This window comes from Bidens hawaiensis, unplaced genomic scaffold (genome assembly GCF_021521415.1).
Source record: "Bidens hawaiensis isolate Kalapana, Puna unplaced genomic scaffold, B.hawaiensis_p1.1 tig00017038_1, whole genome shotgun sequence".
Lineage (NCBI taxonomy): Eukaryota > Viridiplantae > Streptophyta > Magnoliopsida > Asterales > Asteraceae > Bidens > Bidens hawaiensis.
The window spans coordinates 494581-517570 of NW_027492578.1; the positions used below are offsets into that span (position 1 = coordinate 494581).

At 34.0% G+C, this 22990-nt stretch overlaps 2 protein-coding genes across 2 annotated transcripts; one reads left to right on the forward strand and one right to left on the reverse strand.

Annotated features, from left to right (window-relative positions):
- Nucleotides 1-550: 550 nt before the first annotated feature.
- On the reverse strand, nt 551-3155 carry LOC143552797 (uncharacterized). The gene is made up of 9 exons (XM_077042935.1): nt 2990-3155; nt 1998-2107; nt 1834-1902; nt 1615-1730; nt 1489-1543; nt 1287-1407; nt 1140-1187; nt 936-1030; nt 551-754 (listed from the first exon to the last, which is right to left on the reverse strand). The coding sequence occupies exons 1-9, from the start codon at nt 3078-3080 to the stop codon at nt 653-655; spliced, it is 807 nt and encodes a 268-aa protein (XP_076899050.1). The 5' UTR covers nt 3081-3155; the 3' UTR covers nt 551-652.
- Nucleotides 3156-11784: 8629 nt separating this feature from the next.
- On the forward strand, nt 11785-14854 carry LOC143552799 (oxysterol-binding protein-related protein 3C-like). Its single transcript, XM_077042936.1, has 9 exons — nt 11785-11914; nt 12535-12651; nt 12740-12812; nt 13323-13441; nt 13562-13683; nt 13777-13953; nt 14030-14174; nt 14271-14449; nt 14536-14854. The coding sequence occupies exons 1-9, from the start codon at nt 11807-11809 to the stop codon at nt 14780-14782; spliced, it is 1287 nt and encodes a 428-aa protein (XP_076899051.1). The 5' UTR covers nt 11785-11806; the 3' UTR covers nt 14783-14854.
- The last annotated feature ends 8136 nt before the right edge of the window (nt 14855-22990 follow it).

Genomic DNA, 22990 nt, shown 5'->3' on the forward strand with positions numbered 1-22990 from the left:
TTCCGGTCGAACCGGTTCCAGAACCGGTTCCGGTTCGGTTCCGGTTCCTACCCGGTCCACCTCCAAAAATGTCAAACCGGTCCCGGATCGTCGGGTTGAAACGGAACCGTTCCGGTTCCTACGAAAAACGGGTAGGAACCGGTTCGGTTCCACCGAACCGGTTCCAGGAACCGGTTTTGTTGTCCACCTCTAACATGGTGTGCTAATGTATCTATGATTCTCCACAAGTCCAACTGGAATCGTGGACACAAGTCACACAATCTTGAATCAAATCATAAGACTAATAATATTCTAAGTGATATCATATTATATTATTATGGAATACCTAGAAGTCTTGGTCTCAAAATCTGGAACACTTGATGGCATATAATTTCATAAGATCTAGCCACACCCACAATCAGAAGAACAAATGTAGCACAATCATCATTCCGCTTCATTAGACAATGAAGCCACACCCACACCCACACCCACACCCACACCCACACCCACACCCACACCCACACCCACACCCATATGAAATTACTGTTTTTCTTCTTTAGCTTTCTTTACAGAAAAATCAAACCAAATCAAGCGGTAGGTGGTAGTAAAACATTTTATCCATAGTAAATAGTGGAATATTTTTTGTAGCTAACAATGTTGTCAGATCAAATAGCTATCGGCTAAGTAGATTGTAGGATGGTAACTCTTCAAGTCGTGTTATGTCTTCTTGCAAAAGCTCTCTTTCAAGCTGGCGACGTGTCGACTTCATCACAGCCTGCAATTCCAGTACAAAAACACATCAAGGGATATTTTCAATTTTTCATTTTCTAATCACTGCAGTGTTTATGAATTAAATAATATGTCATGTCAAAAAGTAGCATAACTTTTAAAAATAATATCTATCCTATAATTACATTATGTCACACAATTCATGGCAAGAGAAAGAAAGCACATACATTAAAATCCATGTAAGAAGCATGCATGGCGAGCCACTGGTGATCCATTAGCTTGAATGTTATGCAATAAAGAAGGTCAAATGCTGATTCATTTTCTGTCACACAAATGAAGACAATTAAACATTATTAATTCTAGCTGTGGATATACAGAGCAGAAATATATACACAGAATAATTAGACACAGCAGTTGGCAGTTACATATACCTGAAAGCAACTTCAAGAAGGTTGCTCCCACAAAACTTTGTGGTTTTACTGCATATATGACACATTATTAGTCCACAAATACATTAACCCAAAATCTATCACTTTTAAAACATAATTTTAATATATAATCATATAAATCTATCAAACCTGCTTCAAGATCCAACATCTGAATAAGCATGAATGTAATGTTCACTCCAGCTACAGCAAAAGGATATTCCCACATGGCCCGTACACCTTCCTGCTTTCTAAGAAGATCTTGGAATGATTTCTGCATAAGATGAAGTAAATTAAACAAAACATATTTATGCAAATATAACTGTATCAAGAGTGAGAGAGAGAGAGAGAGTACTGGGAAATTCCGGGCAAAATACAATAAGTTCTCCAATGATACAAACCCTCCTCCCCTGTTACAGATTTAAAGTTTAAAAACTAACTAATTTCGAAGGTTTTTTCATGTTAAAAAGATGTATTTTACCGAAAATCAGTTGAAGGGTCTTTCCCTTGCCAACCCATTTCCTTCCATTGTTCAGAAATTATATCACGAAGTTCCTCTTCCGGATATGCAGCCTTCCATAACGCCCTCAATGCTTCCTAAAACACCAATAAAAATGCCAAAAATGGCAAGATCAGTCCCTCTTTTTTAGACTTAAACCCATACAAACATCAAGAATCTGTATTTTTCTAAATAATGTACCTGATGTTCTGGAATTGAGCCATCATAGGCTATATCTAAGCGGCTTTGCAGCTTCTGTAAGCAATGTTCCTGGCAATGCCATATTTAAATACAGAAAATCAGATCATTATTTTGCCTACACAAATAACATTTTCACCCATAACTCATTCTTTCAAAATCCTTACCTGCGCAGGAGTCAAGTCAAACGAGGGGCGAGAGTCACCTTCTCTTCCCTGAACACAAACACACGAGAGACCTCTTCCAAGCCATGCTGCTGAGCCTGCAACAGCCTCAGCTACACATAAATAAAAAAACATTTGTCAAAATAACATAAATTTCATAAATCTCACAGAAGTTAGGATTAATGTCTACAAGATGACTTATTTAAACAATTGAGAAACTGCAGAGACCAATTGCAAAAACAAATAAATAAATTTTGGAGAAAAGTCGCAAAAATGACCAAACCTCATAGACGATTTTGGTAGTTATACTCCATAACTCTATATTTTATAAAAAAAAAATTAAATGTTAGTGATTATCTTTTATTTTGGAGTGAGAGTATTTTGGTCATTCATTCTAACATCACGAAAAATAACTAATGGTCATTCGTTCATAAGTATCACAGAAGTTAGGGTTTACGACGACAAGACAGTACCCATATTCGATTATCAACATAAGTTTCAAGTAATTATAACTTTATTACATCAATAAAGGTAGAGGTGGGCAAATAAACCGGTTAACCGAACCTACCCGAAAATCAAACCGAAACCAAACCGGTTTGAAACCGATTATGTAGAAACCGGTATGGAACCAGTTGAACCGTAGGTTCAGAACCAGTTTGTAATTTTCTATACCAAAACCGGTTCCAAACCGGTTAATCGAACTGAAACCGATCAAAACCCGAACTGAAAACGCGCGTAACCTGGTCAGGAAACCGGTTTCAACCCGAACCGAAACCGATCATATACCGGTTTTGACTATTATTGACCAAACCAAACCGGTTTAAAGTTTTAAACCGGTTTGTGCACTTCTAAATAAAGGCACTACAGTAATCATAAGCATCAATTATCAAACTAAAATCAATTGAAAGAGATCTAACTCATGGCAGAGGAACATGATAAGATACTTACAGAATCAGTATGAATGCATACAATGAATAATAATAATAATAATATACCTGAAGTAGTATTACAAGTGTTGTTATTTCTATCAAGACTATGTGAAATCCTCCTAACAGCAACGAATGATCCACCGCCTCTATCCTCCATTAATGCCGGTTACAAACAAACACTCAACACACACTAATTGACCTTCATTTCAACCATTTCAGACTTGAATTGAAACAAAACCTAATCAAGAAACAATTAGAATTGGTAAAGAGAAGGTGAATCAGGAAGTGATAGATTAAGAAACATTACCGTGTGATTTGATTTAATTGTTGAGGGAGTAATGAATGCCGTAGTTGGTAAGGTTAGGGTTTAATTCTCAACTGGATCTGAAGAAGAACAAGTTGTAAGATGAAAATGAAAAGCAGCTTATTGTTTGAGGATTATACATATATATATATGATTCAAATGAATATATACATACATACAGGAAAGGAGAATTTGGAGGTTCTGTTTCTCTAACTACTTTCTCTCTTTTCTTTTCTTTTATTTATTATACAGATATTTGTTTAATTTAATTTTATATTGTTACTTGTACATGTTGTTTCTTTGTTCGTTTGTTGGTGGCCATCTCGTCTGTTAGGTTAGGAACGAGTATTGCCCCTCTGCATATCAATATCAATATCAATATCTATATCCATATATAATTAAATATAAATATAATAATAATTATTGTATGTAGGGCGAAGGTTTTAAGGTAAAGGAATGTATATAATAATTAAATTAATAACATAGATTATTTGATTTTTAGTAGATATATTCTCTCTAATCTCTATATAATACGGCTAATATCATATGAGATTATAAAAATATGGCAAAATCGGACGAATTAAGACGTCGATGAGTTTAAGAGAAAGAAGTTTAGGTAAAGAATATGAAGTAAATCTGTCATAACCCAACAAGCTACCGGGAGAGGCATCTTAGGCAATAGAATCGAGTGGTGATGTTCAACGACTCCATACGTGTGTATGAATCAACTTAATTTCCTCTTTTATCGAAGCGATACGAACTTAGGAGCAAGAGTAAAAGAAGCTATCATCTTATAGTGGTTAGATGGTTGTTTGGACCTTTCTTTAAGGAATGTCTATAAATTATAAATTGCACGGGTCCAAGCTTTGATTGATTCTTTTAAAACTAGGTCATGTAACCAATCTCACTTTTAGCATTTTCACCGTTAATAGAAAGGCTCAACTCTTTATTTTATGCTTTGTCATTTTAAAAATCACATAAAATATATAAAAACAGAATGCATGTCATTGTATTCTCACACCTTGTGTATCTAATTAAAATAATAATAATTCTTTTGCGATAGTAACGTTGATTTTTAGAACCCATTTTAAATCTCTAAAAGAATTGAATCGGTTCTGAGTTTAAGACTATAGTGTTAAACGAGGTTTATAACAAAACTTTCACAAGATCACGTGTGACGTAGATATTTGAATGAAAAATAAATTATTTTTAAAAGGATATATTCAAAATTATCTAATCATCATTCATTTGAAAATGACCTAGTATTTTCATGAGGATATATTCATCAGAATACTATATAAAGTAAGTTTATATGAGATATTAAATTAAAGAAAAAAATGCGTGGAGATTGGGGAATCGAGGGGGGGCATAGTAGCAAGGTATGTGTATCTACTCAGCCAGCACGTCTCATAAATAACTTAATTGGCTCCAATAACTCAGGTAAATAAATAGCCATTATTGTAGCGATAAAAACAGTTGACATACTAATAAAAGTTTATGTTACATATATCCCTTTAAGGTAGTTAAGTTTTGTAAAACGTGCAACAAAGTGTATATGAAAATTGTCAATTAAAGTGAAAAATAGTCATATTGTATCATATAAGTTGTACGTAAGCAATATTGAGTTTATATAAAGCAAAACATTATTACCATTTTCAATCATCTAGTGCATTAGTTATTTATATGGGATGATAAATGTTAGAACTTAGACAGATCGATTCAACCTGACCTATTACATCATTTTAACTCGACAACCATTTTTTCTTACTCAACCATTAACAAATCTCCAAGTTATAAGATATAAAACTATGTCACATGGGTGTGTTGGAGAGTTAGGAGGTTTGGATGATGATGAAGAGTATTCATGACCTAACATACTCTTTTCACTTTTCTTCTTCCCAACTTTGTACTTAGCTTTTGTGGGTAACCATGCCTTTTGATAAAAGAAATTTACATGGCCTACAAATACAAGCATGGGTGTCAAAAACAATGTCCAAAGTCATTTAGGATGCCTTCCTTTTCACTTTTGCTCATAGAAGGGACCATTTTTTCATGTGTGCTTTAAAGTTAAGCCTCTTTATCCACTTACATGCATGTGGTAATGTAGGATGAGCTAGCTATAATCCACTCATTTCAAAAGATATTATATACACTTTCTCTTAATTAGACATAAACACCTGTAAATGAAAAATATGTAAGTGAAAAGAAAGAACATGAATGTCAAAAAAAAAAGGAAAAAAATCTAGCTTTAAACACAATGACATTTTATAATGTGTATTTCAAGAATTGATACATCATTAGAAATTAATACACACACACATAGAGAGAGAGATAATTACATACAAGATTAATTTGATACGTCATGGTCATCACCACTTTGGTGGGGTGATCAGAATTTTTACCTTAGATTCATCTAAGGATTTCCTCTCTTTGACGTCCTGGGTTCGAATCTCACTCATGTGTCATATTTCGGGTTGGTGAAACACAACTAGCTGAATTACGCCTCATGACATCAAACCTCCATGAGTGCTTTCAGAGGTTTATTTAGTGTTTGTCATTCAAAAAAAGTTTGATACGTCATTATTAGGCTATGTGTAGTGAAGGGCTACAAAATGATCGCGGTTTTCGTCACGTCGCGCCACGTCAACCGAGGGGCAATTCTCATTTTAGTGGTGTAGTGGTGTTGTAGCCCCCTTTTTATTATTTTATTATTATTTTTAACATACACACAGCATACAAAGGCTAATAGTTAAAGTTGACTAATATGTGCCATTTCTATCAGCTAATAGTTAAAGTTGTACACGTTTGGGGCTATACAAGTAAATTTAAAATTTTGAAATGTTTTAGCCACTTAGGTTCTTTTTTTTTTCAATGCAAATTTCTTTTTTACTTTCCAGGACTTGAATCCACTTCGCATTTAAAAGATTTTTGTATCTATTCCTGAACCACCAACATGTCTTATATGTAAACTATATATAAGTGGCATATGTTCACTAATACCTTAATAAATAAGCAAATAGTAAACATTATGTAACGAGTCATATATAACTTATGTATGACTAGCAGCTTAAATAATTATAAGATATTAAAATTTCTTAGTATATCACAAAACATTACTCTAAATATTATTGCTATGCATAATGCTTATTGTTGGATGTTTAAGAAAACAAAGAAATCTAATGAGTTAGACTAATGTTTGGATAATTTTCAGAGAAAAATAATATTATCATTCTTGTATTTTCCAAAGATATTTTTAAAATTCATCATCACTAAGAGTGCAAACAAACCCACTAAAATCATAACTTTTGTGTTGGATGGGGAGCTTGGTGCTTATCCACAATTTAAGCATCCCGTCGTCACCCCAAACCAAATGAGATTATTATTATTGCAGTTATAATATATGAATACGATTGTGACATTTAGCTGATATTAATTAACATACAAATACATATGATTGAGTGGCCACTTCCCCATGTCACATTCATAATTCATAATACACTATTTAAATGTTTAGGGGGCGTTCGTTTCACATAATTCATGGAAATTCAAAGGATTTGAAATTAAAATCCCATGACATTGCATGTTCGTTTTGTTGGAATTGGAATCTTAATTTCATTTTGGTGCGTTCGGTTGTCAAGGAATTGGAATTCAATTCCTTTAAATAAAGGGATTCTAAATCCTTCCAAAATGTGGAATATTTCAAATGAATTCGTTGGAATCTTTTGTCGAGTTTTTTTTTTTTTTTTTTTTTTTTTTTTTTTTTTTTTTTTTTAACGAGAACAACAAATAAAATATTTTGGTTTTTTTTTTACTTTTTTTGTTTTTGATTTATATTTTGAGTTATTAATTTTTTATTATTATTTTTGAATATTTTATTGAGGGGTTTTTGATCTTAATAGAAAACCCCTAAAAAATTCAAAAAATAAAAAATAAAAAAATCATAACACATATAAATAAAAAAATAAAAAATCTAAAAAAATTAAAATGTTTTTGCCGTTATCCTCGTAAAAAAAACTCGATTCCAATTCATTTGTCAAACAAACACACCAAGAATGGAATTAGATTTCAATTCCTTCAAATTCCACTTCCTATTGGAATGTTCAGAAATCCAATTCCTTCCCATTCCAAATTCTATACAAATTCCAATTCCATTTTATTATGTGAAATGAACACGTCCGGTCTTTTCATTACTTACAGAATTTAAAGTAATGGTTACACACCATTTGTTATGTGCACTTAAATTACGCATTAGAACACTTGGCACAATGGAGTTTAGACAAATTTTAGTTTAGATCGTATTTCTATTTCCACAAATCATTGCCTTTCTAAGTTATATTTTGTAGCGATCAAAATTTTATAGGTGTTGCCTTGTTGGTAAAGTATCTATACTAGTTTACATGGGCTTATGTTTCGATTGTTGTTTAGTTGGCTCTCTTGTACCGAGATACTTACATTTTGGTGTTTCATCATCGTGCATTCCATTTATTCAATCGAGCTTAAAATAAGTATACAACCAGAGGTTGTAGTCATACCAAGCCTCCATATCACTTAATCACACCATACATAATCTACACCGGACATCGTGTAATCTAAGCATATGACATGACACAAATATTTTTTTTTTCTAAAATGTGTAAAAAACAACTTAGAGGGTAATAATCAAGTTGTAACCATGTTACTTTGGTTAGTTGGGTAATAAAATTGAGTTAAACGTATTAGTAGGTCGGCCTTTAATTAAATAGATTAATCAAGTCAACGTAAACATGTTTATTCAAATGTTAGGTTACATATGACAATAAAATAATGATTGTTCTCGTCTCCTTTCAGAGTGTGCCATAAATTGTTACCCCTAATTATGGTCAATTTAAAATTTAACTAATAGTTATTTGAAAGTGTTAAATTACGTTTAGACAGATTTTATTCACTCTAATATGAAAACCAGTTTACTGTATTTAGATTATTTTTATAAATTAAAGAAATTTAATATATTAAGATAGATTAAGACACCTTTTAATGAAATATAATAAAGTATATATGCTAGTTATTTACTTATTTCATAATTATAAAGTTATAAATGCTCAATTAAAAGGTACATGCAAATAGGGAAGAATGCTCTTAAATATTGTATTTTAGGCTAAAAAGTATAATGCGATTAACATATGAAAAGATTCCAAGGTCAAAAAAGTAGAAACCATATGCAATTTGGGCGACATTAATCATTGATAAGACACGTTCATTAGCGTATCAAATTACTTTAAGATTTGTTTTTCGGTGCATCGTGTAATCATTTGAGTTTTACATGAAAACATACATAATTAAAACATAAACTAAATGATAGTTATGCAAAGAATATTTTCCTAATTTTATCTTTCATTTTGATGAATTCTGTGATGATTTAACAAAGCTGAAAAAGATGCCATGCTATCCCTACCTATGAAACATGATTTGTAGTTTTTTACCATCGATATTATTTTATATAAAGTTTGATTTGATGTAGTTAGTTTTCATGTAAAGAGGCTACACTATTTGTTAAAGGAAATCCGAACTCATACGAATATGGATCATGATTTGCTTATGGATAAGGGAATAAGTAGTGTGTTGGATAATGAACGAGAGACCATGGACATATAAAAAACACACACTAACAAATGTAAAAGAATGAATGTATTAATATACCACATAGTTATATATACAATCATATATTTATATTAATTATATACCATCTACATCCGTACTATCATATGTGTGGTCCCTTATGGGGCCGATACATGCCACGATTCTAGAATATTCAAGTGTGGTCTTGTGGGTCTTTTTCTATTGTGGTTATGAATATCTTTTTATCTTGTGTAGGTGCGGCCTTTGTTCATTGGATTGTTGATCTGGGTGTACCCCTACACTATCAAAGTTATTTTTATACCATCTATAACTAGTGGTGTTCCAGGAGTGAGTGCAACTACAAGGCACACCAAACATAAATTTAAACTACGTAAAATGGCAATACGAATCGAGTTGACCTAGGTCAAAATATCCATTCCATGATAACAACTCAACTAGTATTCATATAAGAAATGCAATGAGGACATCGTAGATTTAGGTGGGGGAATGCTACATCCTGCTCAAAATTAAATTGCAACGTTGAAATCGATGATGCACAGAACACTCGATAATATTCCACACAAGTCAAATTTTAAAAAACACGGATGGAGTCATGTTTTAAACTTTATATACGTTAGTAGTAAAGTATCATAGATACTTCGTATGAAAATATCTAGAGCATGAAGGATACAGAACATAAGGTACCAATATTGACAAAATGCATCAATTGTGTGGCTTACAAATAAAGACATTCGTAAATCGTAAATATTCCCTTGTATATAGTTAGTTGTCTTCAGAAGCAATATAGCTTTATTTGATTACTTATATTGTGTTCCTTAACATCACCATTAAGAATCGTTAAAAGGGTTGTTTTGGCAAATTATTGGTTGAATCATTAAACGCCTGACTAATAGGCGTAGTCTATGAACCATTTAATATGTTTCTAAAACATACTTATTAAAAGGCTCCATAAAACCTATACTTGGTTCTTATAAAATTTCAGAATTAATATCAGTAAAATATGTCGATCGAAAAAACTACGCATATGTCTAAAGCCTACATATACTAACGAGTTTGTAGTCTAAACAAAAAGGATTTCCTTCTAAATAGTTGAGTGTGGTATCATGACTCAATCCTATTGTGTATTTAAAAGCAAGGTTAGAAAGCGTGTGATGATTAAAAATAAAAGCTTATGCATAAGTAGTGGACTATGGGTGTGCATGGGTTTGTTTAGGACGGTTTAGGTTAAAACCATAATCATACCGGTTAACATCTAACCATAACCATAAATTCATAAACGATTCATTATGGTTGTTTCAGTTAATCAACTTTGAAGGTTATAACGAGCTGGTTATTGGTCGGCTAAAGATGACCAAAACAATGTAATGGTCAGCTAACCCATAACCGACATGACATGATCCAACAAAATATATAATCCATAATATTAATAACAAATATATAAACAAAACGAAATGATATAATCTAACAATAAAATTCAAGTTAACTCAACTACAAATGGTGAACTAAAAACATTGAAAATGATATAATCCAACAATATGTTTGGTGAAAGTCAACTCCGATCTTAATCTTCAACGAAAGAGTCCTTGTTCTGTTTTCTGGTGGCAAATCTAAAAAAACAATGAATTCATTAATAAATTGGGCGATTCGGTAATGACGGGTTTGGAATTATCCTTAATCAAAACTAACCTGCATTTAGTTGTTTTCAAAAGTTAATTAAACCAACCCACTAATTATGTTGGTTAAAATCGTTTCAATTATATTGGTTATAGTTCATTTAACGATATAACGATTAATGCATTAATAATTGTGTTGGCTAATGATTGAACAGCCAACAAATCATCGAAACGGACTACTGGCTAAATTCATTACTTTGGGATACACTTGTTGTTCGATCCGGTAAAAACCCTCACCTAAGATCAACACCCGTAAACACTCGCTCAAAGGCACAACATTACGGTGAGATAAAACACGCTCAGTTCAAGACTCTAACTACTGAAAGCCACCTAATCACCAAGTCTTTAATTATCACCATGGCATGATGCCTCTAAAACTAAATGCTGGGTAAATCAAATCTGGATCATATGAAAAACCTTTTAACAATATCCCCAATTGTTCCTCATGCATTAAAAACTTGTACCTTTATCAATATCCCCGCTGCCTTGTTTTGAACGAAATAGTCTAAATACAACTTGACCGAATGGAGAGCCAACGGGACGACAAGTTGCGTACTTGCCTTCAGCCGCCTTACTTGTAAATATCTAACGCATCAACAACTCATACCTCACGCATCAAAACTTGTACTCTTTGAAACCAAAACCACCACGCGCTTTACCAGCACGTGGCCAGCCATTTCATCGCTGTTGACTTCAAAAGACAAACCCACCCGCCAACGAAGTTTAATCTTCTTCTCGTATCCTCCAATTAATATATAAAATTCGAAATCACAGCACCTATATTATTAATTCTAATAATTCGTTTTGATCTATCTGTAAAGCAATTATAAGATCTGTAATAATAATTTTAGCTCCAATTGCTTACAAAAACCCTAATTATTCCTTCTAGGGCTTCATTATCGATATGGCGCAGAAGCAAGGTGGTGGTGGATTCTTCTCGTCGCTTGTGTCCAATTTTAGGAGTCAGGTTAACTTGTAAGTTTGTTATTACTCAGATCTGACTTCAATTTGAGCTTGAATTATGGCGATATGTGTGTTGTGAATTTGGTTGATTAGGTTCAGCTTATTGGTTTTGATCCGTTTGATATTATGGTTACTGATTGTAATTGATCTGTTCCAGATCTAAAACGCCTTTTGGTTTTAGAATCATTTTAAATTATGATGACTGCATAGTCTGCATTAGTAGTGTAATTCAGTACTATATGTATTTAAGATCTTCGAAATGACTCGTTTAAAGTCAGATGCTGAATTCTTATGTGTGATTTATACATCTCTGATTTGTTTGGATTGATGTGTTTTGGTAGTTTGCTTGGTTACGAGGGCCTGGAGGTGATAAATCCGGAAGGAGGGACGGAAGATGCTGAAGTTGAAGCGCAAAAAGGGAGATGGAAACAAGAGGTGTGTGAAAGCTTTTGTTTCGTTATCCAGAGTCTCGTTTTTTAGGTTTTGTTTTAGGTACTTACCGAGATTGCGATTGGTTTTTAATGAATTTTGAACTTAGATTTACGTGAATGGAGCACAAAGTTTTGAGTTTTGTTATATAGTGATTGATAATATCTGATATATCGGTTATCGGTCTCTTGGTAAAATATCGGTCAAAATATTGGTTAGAATGTCGTTATCGATAATATATCACAGATATTTTTGATATCAGTGTTTTAAGTCGTATATCAAATTTTAGTGTTCAATGTTATTGCTTTAAGTCTAAAATCAGTTCCTACTTGCTACGATTGTTAGTGTTTTGCAAGTTGTGAGAGGTTAATTTGTTAATGGCAGGACAGTATATTGAATTATTTGTGTTAAATTGCTATATATATGAATTTTACATGATATTAAAATTACCGATATCTCAATGTGATAACTGATATTTAAGTATCGGTCCTTGACTGATATCCGATATTTTCCACATTAATTGCTTAGCTTATTAGTTTGTGCATAACCAATTTTGTTTTCATCATATCTTTTTGTTAGTTATATACCTCATCTTTCATGAAGGGCTCAGAATGTGTTATTTGCAGGATCGTGACAGTCACTGGAAAATGATGCAGAAGTACGTGGGTGCTGATATCACATCCATGGTTACTCTACCTGTACTCATTTTTGAGCCAATGACAATGCTGCAGAAAATGGCAGAGGTATATCCAATATTATAATCTTGATTATAATCATTAATTTCGTATAACTTTTTGAGTTAACTGTAAGTTTCTTTTATTATTTTGCTAGTTAATGGAATATTCCCACCTGCTAAAGTTAGCAGATGAATGTGAAGATCCACACATGCGATTGGTGTATGCAGGTAAGGACTTCTCACTCATGCAAACAGACACACAGTTATACACTCACTCATATTATTGAAAGTTCTTTTTCACTGATGCACCATATGCACCATTTTCTAGTTGCACACATGTGTATAAACTAAAGGTGGCAAAATAGGAGGGTTGAGTAGCACCTTTTCTGTTCTTGTTTTTAAATCTTATATCTTTTTAGTTATTTAATATTTTACAAAAAGCTATATGATTAAGATAATATCATATTCTTTTTAGATTGATCATAGATTTAAGAGGTAGTAGGAATTTACATCTTCTGCAATCATTAACCCATTTTGTTTCTTTTATAACTAATCCTTGTAAATAAATGCATCCGAATTGATATGTTTCGTATAACGGGTTGGTGTTGCCATTTTTGATGTACCTAATGATCCATTAATCCATGTCTATACTCTATATATGTATGTCTTGTCTGTGCTATATACACGTACATACATTTAATTTCTGGGTGCTATTGCTGATGTTTTTTTTTGTTACAGCATCTTGGTTTATATCCAATTATTATGCTTTGCAACGGACCTGGAAGCCATTCAATCCAATTCTTGGTGAAACCTATGAAATGGTTAATCATAATGGGATTACATTTATTGCAGAGCAGGTGAATTTTAAAGTTCTTATACTTCACATAATATCAAATATCCCGCACTTTCACTTTTGAAGAATTTTCGTGATATGTGGTATAATTTATTGAATAGACTATCTTTCTTATGTGTATCAGGTCTGCCATCACCCCCCAATGAGTGCTGCACATGCAGAAAATGAGCATTTTGTTTATGATATAACTTCAAAAGTGAAGACCAAGTTTCTTGGCAACTCACTTGATGTATATCCCCTTGGAAGGTAAACTTTGATCTCCCTTTTAACTTCAAGAAAATATTGATTTGACCCGTTGACCAATGAGAATATCTCGCTGACTGTAACTTTTGGCTACAGAACACGGTTGAAGCTAAAGAAAGATGGAGTAATCCTAGAATTGGTTCCCCCTCCGACAAAGGTTAACAACCTAATATTTGGAAGGACATGGGTTGACTCTCCAGGAGATATGGTGTTGACCAACTTGACGACAGGAGACAAAGTCGTTCTATACTTTCAACCATGTGGTTGGTTTGGGTATGTTATTTTGACATCACAGTTAACACGTTAATGATATTTGTTTTATTTTTAATGGAAATAAATACTTTTGTAGTGCTGGTCGCTATGAAGTGGATGGATACGTGTATAATGCTGATGAAGAACCAAAGATACTGATGACAGGCAAATGGAACACAGCTATGAGCTATCAGCCTTGTGATTTGGATGGTGAACCACTTCCAGGCACTGACCTTAAAGAGGTAACTGATATAACTGATACCGAATTCTTAAAGTTAATGCCCTTCATATTACAAAAAGGCCACTAGTATTTTTGTTTCTGATGATATTTTTTTAAGGTTTGGAGAGTTGCTGAGGCTCCAGCAAATGACAAATTTCAGTACACATATTTCGCGCATAAAGTTAACAGCTTTGATACCGCACCAACAAATTTATTAGCTTCAGATTCTCGCTTGCGGTCCGATAGATACGCACTCGAGAAGGGTGACCTGTCTAAAGCTGGCTCAGAAAAGAGCATGTATGCACTTCTCTCTCTCTCTCTCTCACACACACACACACACATTCGGTCATGAATTTAACATGCTGTGTTGGGTTTGATTATAGTCTGGAGGAAAAACAAAGGGCTGAAAAGAGGACTCGTGAGGCAAAGGGTCAAAAATTCATTCCAAGATGGTTTGACATGACTGAAGAGATTTCCACAACACCATGGGGCGATTTGGAGATCTACGAGTACAACGGGAAGTATTCCAAACACAGAGATGCTGTCGGTAATGCAGACACGAATGGTGCTGACATCACGAAGATTGAATTCAACCCTTGGCAATATGGCAATGTTGCTGAAACTGAGTGAGGTAGATGGCTTTCAGTTTCATATTTATTTGTTACCTGTTTTTGCACACCTTGTAATTTTTTTATTATTTAAAGTTTTACCTGCAATTGAAGCTGAAATGTTGAATTTTGGTTAATTGGCAATTGGCTTTTGTAATGTTAGTGATATTTGCAACTGTTTTTTCTGCACATTTTTCAAATGGTAGCATCAATTTGATGCTGCTGATGATATGATGAATGGTCAAAGCAATCTTTTCTTGGAACAAAATTTTAAATTTACCATTTTATGTAAACCTTTTTAAAAATAATCGTATCCAAAAGATTAGGATGTATGTAGTTTAGGATTAAGATTTGGGTTGTATGTTATTGTTAAAGATCTGATATAATACTACGTAATAATACAAATATTGCTATAAAACATACGATGAATGCGCGACACAAAATACTTATATGGAAATCGATTTTAACTCTTTTATGGTTAACTAGTTGCTTTAAACTCGCGTATGCCGGATAGGGCATAGCGAGAACTTGGTCGGTATTGTTTGATGCTTTTACGAAATGATCGTTTTTTTAATAGTAAACAATGTATGTAACATGTCTAATTTAACATTTCAAGTATACTATAAGTCTAACTGAAAACAACCTAAATAAGAGTTTCGAAACGTGGATAAACAATATTTTTGAATTCTTGTTTGGAATATGGAATACCACATAATCACATTACCTTGAGTATTAACCGTTAAACGAAGGGCTTTTCTTGCTAATCCTTGAGTTCAATAAGTGTGTGTGTATATATATATATATATATATATATTAAAACTGTAGTTTTGATTAGGGTTGTTCATGGTTCGATTTTAATGGCTATTAGGTTAAACAATGGTCAAACCATTAGTAACGGTTTTTTATCATAAAAAACAAAACATGATCAAGTAGAGGTGCACAAATCGGATTTTTCTAATACTCGGTTCCGGGTATGGAACGGGGTTCGGGTATGACCAGGTGTTAGAAAATCAGGTATTGACAATACCTGGGTCAGGTTCCGGTCCAGGTATTGTCTCTAAAAACCATACCTTATGCACCGGGTTGTATAGAACCGAGCATTCTAAAACCGGGTATTAGAATACCATGAATTGTTCAGGGTATTGAAAAAACCCTATTTTTCGGTTTTATTTCGGTTTTTTTCGGGGTATCAATTGGGCTTTTTAATGGGTTGCACTTTTTTGAAGTATTTTTCGGGTATTTTTAGTTAATTTTCGGGTATAGATCGGTATTTGAAAAACCCAGTTTCGGGTATTGGAAAAACCTTGTTCCAGTTTTCGGGTATTACCGGGTAAAAATTGGGTCCGGTGTAGGTATAGGCTTTGATACTTAAATGCTGTAAGGCCCCGAACCCGATAGCCTTACTTTAGCGTCGGATTTACTCATAAACACAGTTCTTACAAATCAGAGTTCATTAAAACTTTCGCGGAATATAAAAACTTTCATGAAACGTTACAACAATCCAAAACTTGCCTTAATTAAACATTCTTGTCTTTCAAAATAAACGTCAATTACATAAAACATCTTGAGTCTTCAGATGCCAGTCTCCTATTCGCCCACCATGTGCCCGCTCAAGCTAGTTGTCTCATTCTACTCACCTGCGTGCATACTAAAAGTCAGCTACGCTGAGTGAGTTCTAGTTAATCGGACGCCATACAATACATACACATACATACATATCCGAAGATACATATCCATACCTAACTAGTTACCCTTCTGTTCTACAAACATACTTACTACCATACATACATACATACATATCTACAATCACTAACCTCAGTCTACCGAGAGTACGTTCATAGTCCGCCGTCTATACCTGTACTCAAGGTCGTGAACACGTAAAAGGTCCGCAGTCCTTACCTATGTTCACCATTTATGGTACGTGCAAGGTCCGCAGTCCTTCCCTATACCATCCTACATCCACAACACGTACAAGGTCCACATTCCTTCCCTATGTTGCAACCTAAACCATAGCACGTACGAGGTCCGCAGTCCTCCCCTATGCTACCACAATACAAATACAGCACGTATAAGGTCCACAGTCCTTTCCTATGCCATCCTACATCCACAACACGTACAAGGTCCACAGTCCTTCCCTATGTTGCAACCTAAACCATAGCACGTACGAGGTCCGCAGTCCTCCCCTATGCTACCACAATACAAATACAGCACGTATAAGGTCCACAGTCCTTTCCTATGCTGATGCCTATCTATAATACGTATAAGGTCCGCAGTCCTTAACTACGTTGTCGTCTATTATCTGTAACACGTATAAGGCCCACCGTCCCTATCTACGTTTACATCTATCATCTACTTTACGTATAAGGCCCGCAGTCCTTAACTACGCCATCATCAGCCGAGTCTATGTCCGACAGAAACTAGAGGGATTTGCCATCCTAACTTACTATGTCGAACGTAGAACTCACATACCATTCGTGTACCTGTATACACATACTTCACATATACAATAATTACATTATAGCATAAGAACACTCTAGGCGTTCTTTACATCATTCATTTAACAACCATACCCCTTGTCGATACGTGCAATATCCGAAGATCGTTCACGCCCCGACAAGTATTCATTTGTAATGTTCATACATCTTCGATATATAATATTCGTACCTTTATTTTTAACCTGACAGTACGCGCAATATCCGAAGATCGTTCGCGTACCGGCAAGCAATCATTCATATCCATCACATATATCACATATGGCATACACTTATCACTTAGGATAAATGTATTAACAACACATCGAGTATGCACACAGCCCCGAAAACATAACAAGGAATGGGGCTAGAAACTCACCTGAATCCTGTTACGCTCTCCGTTAATCGTTATTCCCTTCTTGAGCTGTGCACGGCTAACTGTATAATATTTACATGTATCAATTAACTACTACTACTTATGTTGTATTTCTATCTTTATACAACCCACAACGAACGGGGGTCCGGGGGCAGCGCCCCTGGCAGCGGGGTCTAGGGGCGGCAGCCCCTAGCAGGGTCCAAGGGGCAGAGCCCCTGGCTGGGGTCGAGCTGCCAGGTCAGCTTGGAAAAATTTTATTTACATTAACTGTCTTAACACATTTTCCATTAGGTTTTTAATTTATTTTTCTAATCGAACTTGACTTTAGGCGAAGTTAAACCTTAGGCGAACTTGGCTTTAGGCGAAGTTAAACCTTAGGCGAACTTAGCTTTAGGCGAAGTTAAACCTTAGGCGAACTTAGCTTTAGGCGAAGTTAAACCTTAGACGAACTTAGTTTTAGGCGAAGTTAAACCTTAAGCGAACTTAGCTTTGCAGGCGAAGTTGTCATCAGGCGAACTTAGCTTTTAGGCGAAGTTGTCATCAGGCGAACTTAGCTTTGCAGGCGAAGTTCATCAGGCGAACTTAGCTTGCAGGCGAAGTTGTCGGCTGCAGCTACTGTTCGTCCTTAATCATCTTCGTTTCTTAACCAAATAACTCGATTTAGGTATCCACGGAATCGTCTGACCAGCGCCTACAAACCCCAACCATCAAATCGGCCTAACATCGATGTTTAAGGGGTGCGATTTAGGCATATAGGTTACGGGTTCTTTTATCAATCGATTAACTCATCAAATCTTAACCATTTTCAGTAAGTTTAGCTTTGTAGGATTCGTTTTTACCATACAAACACCGATCTATCATTTCTATACTAATCCAAACCTAAACGAACATGTTCTCGATATAAACGTACCGTAAATGAGTCGAACTACGAACACGAGCTGGTCTTGTTGCTTTGGTTCGTCACGACGATCTAGCACCAACGAGCTCGGGTCCTCGCCTTTGGATCTTGGTTCGGGTTGTGTGTGTTTTGGAGTGTGCAGAGATTAGGATGGATAAATGGATGGAATGGAAATGATTGGGGTTTAAGAGGGTATTTATACTCCCTTAAGCCCATGGACCGAAGGCCCATATTTCCTTTTGGTCCATATCTAATCCCATCTAATTATCCTACTAAGTCTTCATATTTTGCTATTATTATCGTTCCACTAACTCGTTTATTTCACCCGACAAAATAATATAATAAATATTACTTTAGAAATTTCGGGATGTTACAAATGCACACCCTATCCGTACCCTACGGGTAGGGTCGGTATGAGTTCGGGTAGTAAAAACCCGGGTATAGAAAAGCCTACGAGTAAGTCGGGTACAAGTACAAGTTCCCATTTTTTTGGGGGTCCCGCTCCGCCTCCTTGTGCACCTCTAGGATCAAGCCTAATGGTTTGGTTCATGTTTGGTTCCATGAATTGAGCTTCTCGGGCCTATATAAGTTGCAAAATATATGAAATAAAATGTTTATCAATGCTTCAAACAAATCTTTTTGACATGCAATGAAATAATATTGGTAAACAATAATTTCGTAAAAATTTGAATCAGACGTTAATCTTAATTCATCATCACCCACTATCAAAATTGAAGCAACATGAGTAAACGAGATAGATGCCAATTTCGGTTGTAATTTAAAAGTTTATCCGCTCTAATACTATGAGACTCTTTTTTCATCCACTATCATCGTTATGATGGGGAATGTAACCACCTACTTATAAAGAATGCTTCGTTTTCATTCCTAACCAATGTGAGTTGTTACAACATGGAATTAAATGTATATGGAAATCAAAAATATATTTTAGATCTTACGGTCCGGTTTTTATGCTATTGGTCTTTAGTCTTTACTATAGTTTGAAAATTTTGAAACCAACAGCCAAGAAATAAAAAAAAAACACCAACAGTGAAACCAAATTGATGATTGGTTTGGACGGTTTCATGGTTGAAATCAAATCGTGAACAACCCAAGTTTTGAAACATAATATAGTATATACATTAAAAATAATTGAGAAATATTTAAATGATTTGTGTTTATTGAAAATATTTAAAGACCATTAAAGAAAATGAATACTACTAAGGTCATGCATTCTGTAAGTTGTGAAGGCGCATGGAGCGCTGCAAAGATGGCATTTCGGGCGCAATCAAAGCCACACGGAGGCGCTAAAGGGGCAATAGGGGCTAGGTAGAGATGGTTCGCAAGACAAATTTTTTTCCAAGCTACTAGATAAATATACCGATCATTTAAACCCATCTCAACTCATCACCACATTTCACACTTTACTTCTCTATGACACATGCTGATGGTTGTCAAATACGAAATTCCCCACTTACGTGATTTCACGTTTTTCAAACTTTAAACCACGACACTAGCTAGAGGCCCAATGTAACATATTTGGCACGTGAAAGAAGCAAAGACAATAACATAAAATTTTATATGTATTTATTTTGATTTTTTATTAGTCAATTTAAATCTTACATTGAATAATTAGTTATATAATACTAGCTTTTATCTCCTCGTATTATGAGGTTATTTTACATTATTTGTTCTATGTTATTTTAGATTTTAATTTTATTTATTGTAAGGAAGTTAATAATACACTTAAGATTTGATGATGAAAGGGTTTTACAAATAAACGAGAGACTATAACCCGGTTTAAAAGCTATATGAGTTTAGTGAGACCCATGTCCCGCTTATTTTTTTTACTATAAAATTGTTTTTTTAATTATAAATAATATCTTTTTTTAGAAAAACCGGATATTACAATAATCGAGAAGAAGGGAAAGATTGAATTACAGTAATCGTCAATCCTAACCGTAACGTCTGATTGTTGAACCGTTGCGTTGTTTCACCGGATAACTGCCGGTGTAAATAACCGTTTCTGGAGGGTATAAAAAACCCTATCCAGTAGATTGTAATTCCACACAAACCATTGAAATGAATATATGAAATGAAACCTTTCCGTATTATTTGTGTTCGTAAGTTTAATTTTGTAATTCGTAATACCCATTCAATTTCTATCAAATTGATAATTGCAACACTGCTAATTCCAATTTCGCATATCAATTTTAACTATTCTGGCATTAAGTGACGGTCCTTTGAACGGTGACTCACGCGATTCTGGTAGTAATATAAAGAAACTAAGACGAGAACAGACCAATGAGATTGAATCAGAACAAGAAAGGTGTGCGATAAAGATGTTGATTTGATTGTGGGCCTGTGGCGATGAAAATGCCTATAAATGCTCGGCATATCTATCGGTTCATGGTGACAACAATAAGAACCATGCAACCGACAAATACCGTCGTGATTTACAATTAACAACCAAAGAGACCATCTCCTCCAAACAGAGTTTTTGATCCGTTGCTTGCCACCATTTCGGTTGCATTAATCGCTACCCACGCGGTACAGCGTTTTATTTGTGTTTGCTTAGATGGTAATATTACGTTTACGTACTATATTTATAACTGAATATAATTGTGACCATGCAACAAATTAATATTAATTTCTCATGGAAAAATATAACTGATTTTAACTGTTTTTTTTTATTTCATGAATTTTCATAATCTTTTTCAACAAATAAACTTTTGGGGTTTGGGCGAATTTTTCTGGTTTGTAGAGAGGTCTGTGTGTGATAAAAGATTGTTGACGAACAAACGAGTGGAGTGGATAATTTATTTTTTTACGTGGAGACAATTAATTAATATAGGGATAATATTATATTTAAATTTTATTTGTTTTTGCATTTATTTTTCAAAGTTACTCTATTAATAGGAATTATTTGATAAATAAATTCATATAGTATAGTATGTAGAGTCCTAATCCATTGTCTCATCTGCCAGTTACATAGAGTCTCATTACATTGTTCTATCTTTTGGTTAATTGAAATATTATTTGATATTGTTCTATCTTTTGGTTAATTGAAATATTATTTGTTAATTATAATAAACTAGAATTATTAAATTCAGATAGTATAGTACGTAGAGGACTAGAGTCCCACTGCATCAAGGTTTTTTTAGTTGCTATATGAATGTTGATATCAATGTCATAATGAATTGAACTGAGTCAATATTCATCGAATTCCCGTCGCAACGCGCGGGTAAGTATGCTAGTATATATTAAAACTAAATTGTTTAAAATACTATATTATCTAGGCAATATATATTCATACACAGACACTACAAATTAAGCCCGCATATTAAAATATTAGTATGAAAGATATGAGTTTCTTTTAAAAACGTTTGGAACTTATCTTTAATATTCAAGTGAGTCTTTTTGAGACAGAATGTCAACCGTTTATACTGATTTTGATGCTTCATGCTTGACTCAACCATGAACATCATCAAAGGGGAAACCATCATTGTGGGAAAACTTTTTAAGTCAGATTTCAAACCTCACACCTTAAAATTCTAAGCCTTAATCATTAGTATATGTCTTTAGATCAAAAGGTCAATGACAAAGATATGGGTTTTGAAAAATAACATGAATATATGGGGGGATGATTTGCGTGTTAAATAGTAACCAACAACCCGGACTTTGAATTTATGATTGCATCTAGATGACTAAGATGTGTGTTTGCCATTTCTGGAAAATATCGTTTTCAAATCCATTCTCACTTGCCATTTTTACAAGGTTTCTAAGATTGTAGTTACAAAAATTTGTATGTTCTCTAAAAACCTAAATAACTTCTCTAACATTAATTACATGTTTCCTATATTTTTGGACCACTGTCCTAAAAATTGCTTCAGGTCCAACTTTGATTTTCTTTGTCGAGTATAAGCTTTTGATAAACACGCTTAAATCGTGAATCTAAGTCACTTGTTAGTTTGTCTCTTGAAAATATTAAGAGCATGTCGGTTATGTTAGGCGGATTAGTCAACTTACACTATAAAAAGTAATGAAATTTGATATTGAAATGATCTAAAGTGATATGTTTAGAACTTGTTAGGCTCTCAGACTTGACTATAGATCATATACATATAAGGTTTCGTATTGATTTAAAAGATAAAAGTCTAAACCATGTTGTTTCACGTTTGAAATTAAAAGAATTTAATTTGACAACTATAACTGGTAGTTGAACTCTTAACCATTATGTGAAATCTCGGACCAAGAACTTGATCAAACATCGTCGCATACAACTTTCAAACGTATTGGAACATAATTTGTGGCACTTCTTTCATGGAATTATCTCAAGTAACTCTACAAGTACATATCAAAGGCTTTTGATAGATTAAGAATTTAAGATGGCTAACCCAAAATTTGAAACTAGACCTATTCTACTATAACACTATATTTTATATCTTTCTTACTTTTATTGTTAGTGTAACACTTATTTACTAATTA

Bases quoted from the DNA above. Each gene is read 5' to 3' on its own strand.
- LOC143552797 (XM_077042935.1), bottom strand. From the start codon at position 3,080: ATGGAGGATAGAGGCGGTGGATCATTCGTTGCTGTTAGGAGGATTTCA. The intron at 1,903-1,997 runs GTAAGGATTTTG...TGGCATTGCCAG, and splicing joins TTGACTTGACTCCTGCGCAG to GAACATTGCTTACAGAAGCT. The intron at 1,031-1,139 runs GTATATGTAACT...TTTGTGTGACAG, and splicing joins CTTCTTGAAGTTGCTTTCAG to AAAATGAATCAGCATTTGAC.
- LOC143552799 (XM_077042936.1), top strand. From the start codon at position 11,807: ATGTGTTTTGGTAGTTTGCTTGGTTACGAGGGCCTGGAGGTGATAAAT. The intron at 12,813-13,322 runs GTAAGGACTTCT...TTTTTGTTACAG, and splicing joins CATGCGATTGGTGTATGCAG to CATCTTGGTTTATATCCAAT. The intron at 13,954-14,029 runs GTATGTTATTTT...ATACTTTTGTAG, and splicing joins CAACCATGTGGTTGGTTTGG to TGCTGGTCGCTATGAAGTGG.